At 42.2% G+C, this 14,258-nt stretch overlaps 1 protein-coding gene across 1 annotated transcript in view; it reads right to left on the reverse strand.

The window, feature by feature from the left end:
• Positions 1 to 14,258, reverse strand: part of LOC102857642 (glutamate receptor ionotropic, kainate 3-like) — a 306,122-nt gene that overhangs the window by 103,781 nt on the left and 188,083 nt on the right. Inside the window, exon 2 of the mRNA XM_006886456.1 lies at positions 9,969 to 10,145. Within this exon, the coding sequence (XP_006886518.1) occupies positions 9,969 to 10,145 (177 nt within the window). The remainder of the gene's footprint in view (positions 1 to 9,968; positions 10,146 to 14,258) is intronic.

Raw genomic sequence — 14,258 nt, forward strand, 5'->3', positions numbered from 1 at the left:
GAGGTGGATTGATTCGGTGACTGGGGTAATCGGGATGGGTGTATCAGATGCGGTGCGGTTGGTGCAGGATAGAGCAGGGTTTAGAGCTGTTGTGCATAGGGTCACTATGAGTCGGAAACGACTCGATGGCACATAACAACAACAAACAACAATGATGGTGTGGTCCTGGTGACTTGGGCACTGATAAAACCAAGGATGATGCAGATGCTGACGTCTTAACAGTGATGGTGATGACAGTGATGAAAGGAGAGATGGTGAAGTTGGAGGTGATTCCAACACCATGGTGAGGACAGTAATGGAGGTACAGCGCCATGGTGATGACATGGATAGTGTCAGTGAGATTGATGCTGATGACACTGGCGATACTAAAGATGTTTATGTCCTAACAGCTAAGGTGATGATGATTGTAGGGGTTGTGAGGATTATAGTAGGGGTTGTGATATTACTATTGATGAGAATAGAGATGATGCCAACATTAATACGAAGGCAGTACCGGAGGGCTAGTATGAGGGACGCTGGTGTTGATGAGATTGATGATGATGAATGTAGCTGTCACGACAGTAATGGCGTTGATGATAATAGAGACAGTATAGGTGGTGTTGATGTCACTAGGAGTTGACAACCATTGTGGTAAAAGTGTGTTGGTGCTGATGGTGATGACAGTGGTATAATGATGATGGGTTTCATCCCGTCAAAGACCTCCCCATAGAGTGACAGGAACCATTGATCCGGCACTTCTCCTGTTTCCTCTCCTTGGCCTCTCTCTAAATCCCTTTGTCCTGGCCCCTCCATGTTTCTTTCATTCTCTGAGGATCTTCCAGACTGGAAGAACAGCCCTGCTCCTAGGAGACCAGGGTCGGGGTTATAGCTAGCAGCAGTAGCAGCAGCTTTACCTCCAGATGTCTTCAGGGTAGCAGCCAGCCCTCATTCTGGCAGCCTGGAGCATACACTGCAGTAATTACATTATTTGTGGCTTCAATTTTCTGGTCATTTTATAGTAACTCAGTGGTTCACAGTCACTGCAGGAGTCCACAACCTGTGTGCGGTGGCCCCTCCCCTCCCCATGGCAATTTAGTTATAGCAAAAATTATCCCAATCAATTTGTGTCTTAAAAGGAATTGAGCAACCCAGAGAATAAGTGAAGGCAGAAGAGCCTAGGGAGTACTGGGTCGATTCCAGACCTGCTCTGGTCAGGCTTGGAAGAAAACACAGACGGTCTCTGGGTTGCTGGCTCAGGCGCTGCCTGGCAGTCACTCATATTTTAATTTTCATCAAAACATTTAAAAATAAAGACAATAAGTGAAAGTCTCATTTAGTAGGGAAAGGTCTTCTGGGTCCCATGTGGAGGCAAGAACTAATTCAACCAGAGTTGCAGGGCAGGCGGTGCCAGCCTCCAGCCTCGGCACTCCCCAGCCCCCCATGGCTAGAGAAAGCTGGAGCCAGCTGGTGAGGAAGGAACAGTGACAGGAACCACTGTCTAGGGAAGCTGAACCATCATTGGATTAATTAGAATTAGGCCCAAGTCCACTTCCCTGGAAGGGTCCTAAAGATGCCCCCGAGGAATGCAGTGTAGATAATCCAAAAATTTAAAAGACAAAAAAGATCAAGGAAACATGACAGAGAGATTCATCAGCGGGGAATATGATCCGGCAGCAGAACTGCTCCCTAGCTTAGACAGTGGAGCCTGTCTCAGAGCACACACTGTGGCGTGTGAAGGCAGGAAGGGGCCACAAAAGTGCTTTAGTTGTGAGATAACATAATCTGCCATCCATCAGTTGCTGTCCTGTGATGGCTCACAGGTTGCTGTGATGCTGGAGGGTATACCACCAACATCTGATATACCACCATGGCCATTCATGATAGACAGGCTTCAGTGAGGCTTCAAAGTGAAGACAGACTAGGAAGGAAGATCTTAGGGGTAAAAACTTTATGGACCATAGCTCAACACTGTCCATCTTGCTTGTTTTGGGCATGTCCTCAGGAGGGATCAATCACTTCAGGAAGACATGGTATGTATGCAGTGAAGCAGAGGGCAGAACAGACATGGAAGACCCTTCATGAGATGGACTGGCATAGGAGTCCCACTAAGGGGCTCAAACGGGTGAGTGATTATGAGGATGGAGCAGGACCTGGCCGATTCTCAACCAGGTGGACTGACACAGTGACTGCCCCAAGGGGCTCTAGCGTGTCAGAAAGTACGAAGAAGGCACAGGACAGGACCAGGTTCAGATCTGCTGTTCATAAGGTCACTAGGAGTCATATTCAACTCAATGGCACCTAACAACAATAACAACAACATGCACAGTGTCAACATAGGCCAGTGTCAATTCAGTGGTAAGCAGCAATAATAAAATAACACAGTATGATAAAACACACTATTCTTAAGTATGTAAAGTTTAGGAATTTTCACACATAATTACATTCCTGTAGCTACTACCTAAAGATGTATGCCATCTCTTCCCCAATCAGTATGTTTGTGAGATTTGTCCTTACTGGTGTATGTAACAGGAGAATTTTTGTTAAATCATTGTGCAGAATTCTATTGGATAAGTATATGCTAATTCATACATTCTTTGTCAATGTTGTTATGTATCACCACATTAACTACAACCCAGAGCAATCCTATGAACAATAGATCAAGAAGAGACCAAAATATGCATCAGAAAAGACTCTGAAGCTTACTCCAAAGCTGTAGACGCTGTAGCAAGTGGAGGAATGGAGAGAGAACAGAGAAGTAAGAAAGCAGCTTGCAAAACAAAGCAAAGGAGAAAATAAAATGAGGAAAAACCTGGAGTTAGAAAACTATAAGGAAGAACAAGCTTGGCATTTCTCAAGGTGAAACTATGTAAAAGACTCATGCCTCAAGTTGCAAAACTGAAGGATTTAATGGGGAAAATGTATTTTTTAATTAAATTTTTCCATTTAAGTAAAAAACCCAACAAAACCCAAAAAACAACTTTCTCCTATTTTGTGCCATTCTGGTGATCTCCTGCAGTCTCAATCCACTGGTGCAGTTCCTATTTCTCTCCAATTTTAGGCGATTATCAATAAAGTGGCTAGAAAAAAAAATAGTCTCCTAGGTACCCACACAGCTTTCTAGTTGTTGTTGTTGTTGTCAGATGTCATCCAGTTAACACTGATACATAATGACCCCGCTAACAACGGACTGAAACCCTGTCCTGTTCTGCACTATCCTCACATTACCTGCCATGATCTGACTTTGCAGTCACTGTGTTAATCCATCACATTGAGGGTCTTCCTCTCTTTGGCTGACGCTTCACTTTTCCAAGCATGATGCCCTTTTCCAACGGCTGGCACCTCCTGAAAACATACTCAAAGGATGTGAGGCGAAGTTTCATCATCCCTGCCTCCAAGGGGCACACTGGTCATACTTTCTCCAAGTCAGGTGTTTATTCTTTCCTCAGTCCATGTTATGGTCAATAATCTTTGCCCAAACTACAATTCAATGAAATCAGATTTTCTTCAATCTTCCTTATTTATCATTCAACTTTCACATGTATATTGTTGTTGTTGTTGGTAGGTGCCGCTGAGTTGAGTATGACTCATAGTGACCGCAGGAACAAAAGATCTGAACCCTGTTCTATCCTGTGCCATCCTCACACTTCCCGACACTCTAGAGCTCATCACAGCAGTCACTGTGTCAGCCCATCAGGCTGAGGGTCTTCCTCTCCCTCACCAACCCTCCACCCTTCCCAGCACCATGTCTTTCTCTAAGAATAGCACCTCCTAGCAACATGCCCAAAGTATGTAAGGTGAAGCCTCATCATTCTTGCCTCCAAAGAGCACTCCAATTGCACCCTTTCCAAAACATATTTGTTCTCCTGGCTGTCCATGGGCTGTTCAGTGCTCTTCTCCAACACCATAGCTTAAAGGTGTCAATTCTTTTCCTGACATCCTTACCCATTGTCCAGCTCTCAGATGCACAGCAAGTGATCAGAAACACTACGGTAAGCAATCGAAAATACCATGGCCTGAGTAAGGTACACTGTAAGTCTTTAAACTGGCATTGGCACTTTGCCCTTTAGCACTTGAACACCAATAATTATAAGACAAAAATTATATGAGTGACCAAATGGAAACCAATCAAAAAAACCAAAGAGGTCACTGAAAACATATTTTTCCAACATACCACCTCTTTTCATGTCTTGACAGCTACTACCATGAGTGTTGACTGTGGAAAGGAAATGAAATCCTTGAAAACTTCAGTCTTTTCTCTATGGATCATGATGCTGCCGACTGGCTCAGTCATCAGACTTTTTGTTTTCTTGATGTTGAAATGTAATCCATAGTGAAGGCTGCAGTCTTCGATCCTCTTCAGGTTCCTTTCAGGTCTCTTCACTTTCTGCAAGCAACGCTGTGTCATCTGCATAATGCCCATTGTTGATGAGCCTTCCTCCAATCTGGATGTCACAGTGCTCTTCATAGAGTCCAGCTATCATAATCACTTGCTTAACATCCATACTGAATAAGTATGGACAAAGGATACAACCACGGCACACATCTTCCCTGATTTTAAGCGATGCAGTATCCTCTTTCTGTTTCAAAGACCACTTCTTTGTGTACATACAGGTTTAACATGAACACAATTTTCCCTGGAATTATCCCTCTTCTCGATGCTATTCATTAATTTGTTAAGACTCACAGAGCTGAATACTTTTGAATAGTCATTTAGTTAATAGAACACAAGTAAACATCTTTTTGGTATTCTCTGCTTTTAGCCAAGATTTACCTGCTGTTAAGCAATAATATCCCTTGTTCCTCTTCTGAATCCAGCTTGAATTTTTGACACTTCCCTGTCAATGTACTCTTCCAGCAATTTTTAAATAATCTTCAACAAGATTTTACTTGTGAATGATATTGCTCACATTCTGCTTGGATCACCTTTTTTTGGAATGAGGACTTACATGGATCTCTTCCAGTCAATTGGCCCGGTGGCTGTCTTCCAAATTTCTTGGCACAGCCTAGTGAACACATCCACAACTTCATTTATTTGCTGAAACAACTCAATTACTAATCCACCACATATCTTTCACCCATACCATGGTGGCTTGTTTGTCACTGTGAAGCTGAAAGCTATGCCACTAGTATTTCAAATACTGTCAGGATCGCCTACGGTGGAGTTTTCTGCAAAGCTTCCTGACTGAGGCAGAGTAAGAAGCAGGATTGGTCATCTTCATTCAAAAAGAACAAAGGGCCACTGCATGGTTTAAAATCAGAAACAGGGTGTCCTCTCTCCATACCTATTCAGAATGTATGCAGATACTGCTAAACAATTTTTCCAAGATGCTGAACCAGACGTTTCTTGACCAAGTCAAGAAAAGTCTCCCTTTTCTGAACTATGTCCTGCAACTCTCAATCTGGCACCTGCTGTTTTAGTCACACTAGAGAAAGTTCCATGTCTGCCTCACTAAACCGAGATCCTCTAACACCTGGCACGGTGCGGTGAACTCTGAGATTTAACTCTGAAAATGTCGTCAGAACACAGTTTTGAGGTGCTTCTTGAGCAGCTGACTGCACCCTCCAACTGCTCCCCCTGGTCAGTTCCTCACAGTCCTAGACATGATACTCCCACCCTAGCTGTTCTGTGGTCAGGGGCTCAACAACCAGGGACAACTCATATGCTTCCCAAGACTTCAGTTCTTAAAATGCCCCTTCCAAAACCAAGCCCACTGTTTTCCATTTGGTCAGAACTCACAGCAACCTTCTCCTGATTTTCTCAGGCTGTATATGTTTACAGCAGGAGATTAAGCCTCTTTCTGGTGGATTCAAACTGTTGACCCTTCCATTAGCAGCCTACACCGGCAGGACTCCTTTAAAAAGTCACTCTTTCCAAGTCAATTTTCACTCATAGCGACCCTCCATCAGATTCTGAGGCTGTAAGTCTTTATGAGAGATGACTACCCATCTACCGCTGGTGGATTCAAACTACCACTCTTTTGGTCAGCAGCCAGATATCTTGTCCACTATGCCACCAGGGCTCTGTGAAATCTAGCTAACCCCATCCGCCTAGCTGACCTCATTCTGTGTGTCATTTATAAGCCATATCTTATAATTACAATTTGTTGCCTGTTCTCCAGTGCAACCTTCTATGGAGCCCTGCATTGCGCCCCCATCCCCATGTCCTCTTTCCTGTTTTGTATCTGATTTTTCCATCCCTTGATTCTTTTAGAAAAGCATGCCCCAAGTAAGTTGTACTTTTCAATCCACTGTTTGTCTTATCTCATGGCCCGTTCTTATCCTCCATACTTCAAAAAGCTGAGGCTCAAACCTCTCTTCCTCCAGAAGCCCCTGTTGCTTGAACCATACTATCCATTCAACCTTTTCTATTCTTCCATGTGTGGTGGCTGTTGGCCCTACAACCCAGCTTGCTACTCCATTGGGCGTGAGCCCCTGAAAGGCAGAGCCTTGTTGTCTGCAGGGATCATAAGAAGTTGTTGGTATGAAGGTCTGATACTTACAGACCTTCATTTGTTTGTTCAACCCAACCACCAATAGTAATTCTGTGCCTCTTGTGTACCAAGCTATGCTAGGTTCTACAGTACAGCAGAGCAATCCAGCAGAAGGGACGGATGAGAACTCTATAACTACACACATAGACACTGACATTCACACACTCACACATGCATACACATTGACATTCAGACAGGAGGGTGGTAAAGGAAAAGCCTAGAGCATTACGAGATGGAAACAAGAGGGCCTGCAGCTGGGGAGGGCCTCCCCAAGAATGGGAGGTTTGATGGGAGAAGAATTAGCTGGCTAAACAAAGGCCGAGGTCAGAGTGGAGAAAGGGGGCTCCAGGCACAAGGAGCAGGATGTGCAAAAGCCCTGAAGTGGGATTTAAAAAATGGTCCCCTGTGAAGCTGCGGTTCTAGAGGATAGTAAGTGGCACAGATGGCTGGAAGGTCGGACCTCGTGGGCTCTGAGCATAATTTAGGGAAAACGCTATGGAACTTAAATGTCTCCTAAGATTTTAAGCAAGCAAGGCATGTGATATGGTGAGGGCTGGGTAGTGGCTGTGGCTGTGTCCATTGGAAGCCCAGGACTGGATGTTCTGGGAGGAGAGTGCTTCCAGCTTGAATTTGCTCACCTATAGCCTGGCAGTTCCCTGTAGAGGGGACCTGTAAGTTCCTTAGCAGCAAGAGTGCCCCAAGGGTAGTTGCTGCCTGGCTAGAGAAGGTCCCTGTGTTGGACTGTATCACCAAGGGGTCATCATACAACATCAGTGGGTAGTGGTTTTGGTTTTGTTTTTGTTTTATCTATAAACAGACAAAGCAGCCTAGCCCTTTGGGGCAGCTGTAACCATGTGGGCCTCTGTATTCTAAATCCAGGCATTTGTTCTGTGCCCTGGACCTTGCCACCGAGCAGTCCCGATAGAGTCCAGTCACTTTTTAGCTGGATGAGGCCAAGCAGAGGATGTGAGAATGGACTCTCGGCAGACAGGTGCTCACCTCCTTGCACTGTGCAGTCACAGGGCGTGGGGGGGGGTAAGGAAGCCCTGGGGAGGGAGACAGTCACACCAGCACTGGTAGAAAGGTGAGAGGTAAAGGCACACTTGTGGAGGACCAGGGGTCTTTGGTCTGTGTGTAGGTTGAGACTCAGGAGAGTGGTTTCAATAAATGTCAGTGAGAAGCATGCTCAAAATTATACAAGATGGACCCGGGGTCACGGGAGGCGGGAGGGGAGCAAGGCCAGTCTGAAATATGTGCAAGACTGAGGGCTTCAGCCTGACACTCCACAGGCAGAAGGCAAGGCCACCATGTGCAATAAGAACAAGTGTCTCTCATTGCTGTTTTAAGCATTTTACAAATTTCAATTCTTTTCATCTTCACAACTCTATGAAGTACGTCCCATTTTGTAGACAAGGAAACTGAAGCACAGGGTCTGACTAGTAACAGAGCTTCTAGGACGTAAATCCAGGTGGTCTGGTTCTGAAGCCACACTCTTGGTCACCACACTAAGCTGTCTTTCTGGGATGATAAGTTCAATTCATCAATTTTAGAGCTTTGGCAAACAGAACAAGCTGCAGTACCATGGCAAGTCTAAACCTGGAACCCAGGGGGTCAAAGCCCTGACCTGGAAGCAAATGTATGTATTCTTTGACTAGACACTAAAAACCTGAGAGAATGACTGAAGTGGGCCTCAGTCTTCCAGGCTGCACGGATGGTCTACTCCCTGGGCTCAGCCAGTGTGGGTGCTGGGCAGTAATGCTCACGCTCCCACAGCCCTTCCTCACATGACTCATTCACTCAACAGTGTTTCATAGGACCCTCGCTGTATACCAGTCTACCAGGAGTAAGTCAATCAACAACTGAGAACTTTCCTTCAGTGCTGGGGAGAAGGAGAAAGACATTAAACATAAGCCTGCCAAATTCTTTAATTTCAAATTGTGATAAACGTTTTAAAAGAAAAATGTCAGGGGCTGTGATAACACATTACAGGAAAGGTGCCCTACTTTTGCCTGGGACTGAACTCCGTATGCCTGTGGTTTTCAGTGAAGTTCTATGAAACCCCAAAGCTTTAAGGGAGGCTATTTTCAGATTTATCTAAGCTCTCAGATGAAATTTTAAAAAAATGTATTGTGACTGTGCATATGTGCATGCTTCTACATGTGTTTGTATGTGTGTGTGTGTGAGAAGTGGATTCCTTAGGAAGTGCAAATGGTTAATGCTCTCAAATGCTAACTTAAGGGTTAAGGGTTTGAGTTCATTTAGAGGCCTCTCACAGAAAGAGGAAGGGAAAAGGGAGGAGGGGACAGAAAACATGGAAGGAGGGAAATCTCTAGGACAGCAGGGGTTAGTGGGACATGGGGAGTAAAGGAATAGGAATGATTCAGTGGGGACTTGAAAAGATGGGGTGATATCAGGAGTAGATAAAAAGAATTACATAAAATACAATGTGTATGAATGATTGTATGGACATCAATAAACATTGGGTATTTTTTTAAAACTAAGACTTGGCAATATGCTTCTGAAAAGCGAGCCACTGAAGACCCTGTAGAACGCAGTTCTACTCTGACATACTCCAGACTCTAACGTACTGGCAGCAGGAAGTGAGAACTGACTCAATGGTAGCTGGTTTATATATCGACTAGACATTTTTTACAGCAGTAGCCAAAAAGCACTCTGGTATTCTTAAACATGTTACAGACACTGAAGCCTACCTGTTCACTCAGGTATGAAAAATTACCTTTTTTAGGTTTTTTCCTAGCAGGGACCTTATGAAAAAAAGCTCATCAGTCATTTCTATGCAGTCACCCAGTTTTCTTTTAAACGTGTCACTAATAGGAAAGCATGCAGACCAACATGTTTTCATTTCAGCTTTTATAATTCAAGGGTGCACATGTTAGAGAAGATTGTTCTGTTGGATTCACTCTCACTTATTTTTTATGAATTACAATTTTCTTGTCACTATGCAGCCAAAACAAAATATAGAAATAAATTGAATTCTGAGGTCAATGTCAGATTTCAAGTGCCATTCACCATGCTGGAGGTCAAAATGGTGCAGCCACTGATTCAGCTTTGTAGCTTTTCATTAAGTTTTAAAAAATGATAAATAAATGTTAGATATCAGACTAATACATTACCTGTATTTTAAGTACTGATCTTCTGGGTAGGATTTTAATTTTTTAAATTCAAGCTTCGAAATACCTGCTTTGGGGCTATCAGGGACCTGGAATGCCTCCTTGCAGCACCTTCTTCAGTTCAAACTCAGGCCCTCCGTATCTCCACTCCTGTCACTCCCCACAGGGCCTTCATTCTCTGAAGGCCAGTAATCTGGAAATTCCTGATGGGCAATCCATCATCTCAGGGAAAAAGCACCGCCTGATCCAAGCTGCATGCTCAGCCTAAGCGCCAGTCTCGTTTCCAGTACCTTGGACAGCAAACAGCCCCAATTTCTCCACAGGCAAGGAAGAGAAGAGAGCTCACTAGCTAAGGTAGCATACTCACCCTTCTTGGTGGCTTCAAAGCTGTCATGGAAGTGGATCCTCTGGATGTCATAGGTCAAGGTTGTATTGGGCAGCAGAGTCCTGTTCCTGTTAATGATGTTGGCAGAAAATCGAAAGGCGTGCTCCTCCGAGTTCATGACCTGGGCATTGGGGCCATCTGCATACTCAAAGATTCCTCCTGTAAAAGATGAGTAACCAGTGTGGGGAGGGGAAAGAGGGGACTGCGAACAAAGCTGCTTAGCTCGGAAGGTTTCATGGGCAATATTTTCACTCTCAATGTTCACTAACACCTCAGATAATTCTCATACATAGAAACTGTGCTGGAGCATGGAAATATGAAAATCTGCCTAGTTTATTCCACTCAACTATCAAATTTTTGATGACAGAGACTGACAAGGATGGTTCGTTCACCAACCCCCCCAACAGAATTACCAATTTATTAATATTGCTGTGAAAATTCTCAATAGGTTGCTGGCAAATGGAATCTCCCAGAATATTACAAGGATAACATACCATGACCATGTAGAGTTTTATTCCAAAAATGTAAGGCAGCTCAATAGAAAGAAATCTATGAATATCATTCCATCACATCAATAGTTCAACAGAGAAAAACACATACGATCAACTCACAAAATTCATACCGGTGTTTGATAAAATTTAATTTCTACCGCTGTTAAGAATGTTTAATAGGACAGCCCCCAAAAAGATACTCCTTAAAGCATCTTTAACTCAAATCAACCTCAATATTATGCTAATGGTGAAACACTACAGGATTCAAATTAAAGAGAGCAACAAAGGGGAAAGTTTAAAGATTCACTCTCACATCATTAACCACTGAAATAAGAAAGAAAAAATAATTATGGGACAGAACAATTGGAAAGACAAGATTTTTATTTGTAAATGACATGTGTGTCTCTAAAACCCTTAAGATACTCATCTAAACATGAAAACCAGTCAGAGCTAGTAATAGAATGAAGTTAAATGGCAGTTAAAACAAATTAATAGTGTTGCTTTATATCAACAACTACCAGTAAGTAAGCACAATGGTAATATGACTTTTACAATAGTAAAAGCATTCAGTAATTAAGTATGAGTCAAATGAGTTGTGCATGAAGACAATATTAAAAACAAAAACACTTCTACTGACATGTACAAAACTACACTTAAATAAAGAACTATGCTCTTTCTTGGAAAGTCCTGGAATGGAACTTACTCCTGTGTGTTCAGTTTTGAGCCAAGTAAGATCTGTAAGGTAAACCATCTTAGGACAATCAACCACTTGCGATTAGAAGGGCGGCATTTGTTCAAGAACAGAAAGCAGGAAGAGTACTGACAGAAAGAGGAATGAAAATAGGAACCACAGAGAGGGAGTGGGGTGAGTTATAATATATAGTCAGGACTGCTATCAGGGAATTGTGCTTACTTTTTAAAAAAATTAATTGGCTTGTTTACTATTATTGAAATGCATTGTGTTGTAGATAATCATGCATCTACACTGTATTTTATAAAGTTAATTACTATTGATCTATGCTTTTACTTACCCCTTTTCTTCAAATCCTCATGGAATTTTTCCTATTCCTTCAGCCCCTCCTTCACCCACTAACTTCTGCTATCTTAATGATTTTCCCCGCTTAAGTTTCTTCTGTCTCCTTTCTCTATCTATCTACCTTGCTCAGTTATCCTAATTTTTTATTTTGTATATTTTTCTTATATAGTATCTATCTATCTATCTATCTATCTATCTATCTATCTATCTATCATCTATCTATAAATCTTGCTCAGTTACCCTATTTTCACAATAGTATTCTTACACAGTACTTGTCTTTCTAAGACTGAATTATTTCACTCAGCATAATACTCTATAACCCATATTATAGAGTATTTTACAGAATTGTTCCTTAGTGATGCATAATATTCCATTTTATAAATGTACCACAACTTCTCAATCCAATCATTTGTTAATGGAATGTAGACTGTTAAATGATGCTATGATCATAGGTGTACATTAGTTCATTAGTTTTGTGTCTCAGTTCTGATTTCCTTGGGATATATTCCTAGCAATGAAACAGGTCACATGAAGCTAAAGAAATTAACATAACTCTACAAGAATAAAAATTTGACCTTAAGTCTATACAGCTTGAATTTAAAAACCATCTCAAGAATAGGTTTAATACCCTGAACACTAAAGAACGAAGAGCAGATGAGCTGTGGGAGGATATCAAGAATACCATCCATGAAGAATAAAAAAGGTCATTAAAAAGACAGAGGAGGAAGAAAAGTACAAGATGGATGTCAGAAGAGACTCTGAATATTGCACTGGAATGCTGAGAAGCCAAAGAAAAGAGTCAAAATCAGGAAGTTATGATGCTAACCAGAAGATTTCAAAGGGCAGCATGGGCAGATAAAGCAAAGTATTATAATGAAATGTGTAAAGACCTGAAGTCAGAAAATCAAAAGGTACAAACTCAACTGACATTTCTTAAGCTGAAGGAACTGAAAAACAAATTCAAGACTCAAGGTGCAATACTTAAAGATGCTCTGGGAAAAATACTGAATGATCTAGGAAGCATTAAAAGAAGATAGAAGGAGTACATAGATTCACTGTACCAAAAAGAATTGGCTGGCACAGGAGAATTCATGAAACAACATATGATCAAAAGGCAATGGCGATGAAGGAGGAAGTTCAAGTCGCTCTGAAGGAATCAGCATAAAGCAAGGGCCCAGGAATTGATGGCTTGTCAATTAAAATATTTCAACAAACAGGTGCAGCCCTGGACATGCTCATCAGATTGTGCCAGGAAATCTGGAGGTCAATTAACTGTAAGGGAAAAAAAGGTGACCCAACAGATTGTGGAAATTATAAAACAATATTGCTAATATCACACACAAGCAAAATCATGATGAAGATTAAAACAAAACAACTGGAATAACGCATTGACAGAGTACTACCAGAAGTACAAGCTGGATTTAGAAGAGGCCATGGCACAAGGGATGTCATAGCTAATGTCAGATGGATTCTGGCCCAAAGCAGAAAGTACCAGAGGAATGTCTGTGTTTCATTGACTATGGAAAGGCATTTGACTGTGTGGATCACAACAAACTGTGGCTAACCTTGAGGAGAATGGGAGTCCCAGAACACTTGATTGTGCTCATGTGAAACCTATACTTGAACTAGGGAACAGTTGTCAGAAATGAGCAAAGTAAGACAACATGGCTCAAAATTAGGAAATTAGTGCATCAGGGATACATCTGTCTCCATACCTTTTCAATCTATTTTGGAACAGATCATCTGAGAGGTCAGACTTTATGAGGAAGAATGTGGCATCAGGACTGGAGGAAGATTCATTACGCAGATGATCCAACTTTACCTGCCCAAACTGAGAAGGGCATGAATTGTTTGCCGCAGAATGTCAAGGGCTGCAGTCTTGCATATGGATTGAAGCTCAACATCAAGAAAACAGATTTCCACCACTGAGCCAACTGGCAGCATTATGATAGATAGAGAAGAAATTAAGATTGTTAACAAGTTCCATAATCAATAATCTTGGAACCAGCAGCCAGGAAATCAAAAGACCAATTGCTTTAGGAAATTGCTGTCAGGGATCTCTACAGGGTGTTGAACAGCAGCAAAGTCACTCTAGAGACTAAGATGTGCCTAATACAGACCATGGTCTTCACAATTACTTGCTATACATCAGAGATCTAGACAGTAACTAAGGATGATAGAAGAATTATTCATGCACAGGAGTTGTGATGCTGGGGCAGAGTACTGAACATACTACGAACTACTAAGAGAAGAAATAGGTCTTTTGTGGAGAGGGTGAAACCAAGTTGCTCTTTGGAGACAAGGAATTTGAAGCTCTATCTCACAGATTTTGGGCATTCTTCCAGGAGGGACCAGTCCTTGGAGAAGGACATCATTCTTGGAAGGATGGAGGGAGAGCGCAGGAGAGGGTGAGTGGGAATGAGCTGGATTGATTCAGTAACTAGGGTAATAAAGGTAAGTGTGTCAGAGACAGTGTGATTGGCTCAGGATAAGGCAGGGTTCAGAGCTATTGTACAAAGGGACACGATAAATAACAGTAGATTGGACACACAATAACAACATGGGATTTCTATGTTCAGCTTTTTGAAGCAAAACGAAACTGTCTTCCACAGTAGTTGTATATTTTATAATCCCACCAGCAGCACAGAAGAGTTCCAATCTCTGCATTCTTCTCTAAAATTCATTGTTTGCTATGTTGTTAAACTTTGTTTCTGCTGTTGGGATAAGATGGCATCTCATCGTTTT

The sequence above is a fragment of the Elephantulus edwardii genome, unplaced genomic scaffold, assembly GCF_000299155.1.
Source record: "Elephantulus edwardii isolate Elephantulus edwardi_28Jun2011 unplaced genomic scaffold, EleEdw1.0 scaffold00049, whole genome shotgun sequence".
In the NCBI taxonomy this organism is placed as follows: Eukaryota; Metazoa; Chordata; class Mammalia; order Macroscelidea; family Macroscelididae; genus Elephantulus; species Elephantulus edwardii.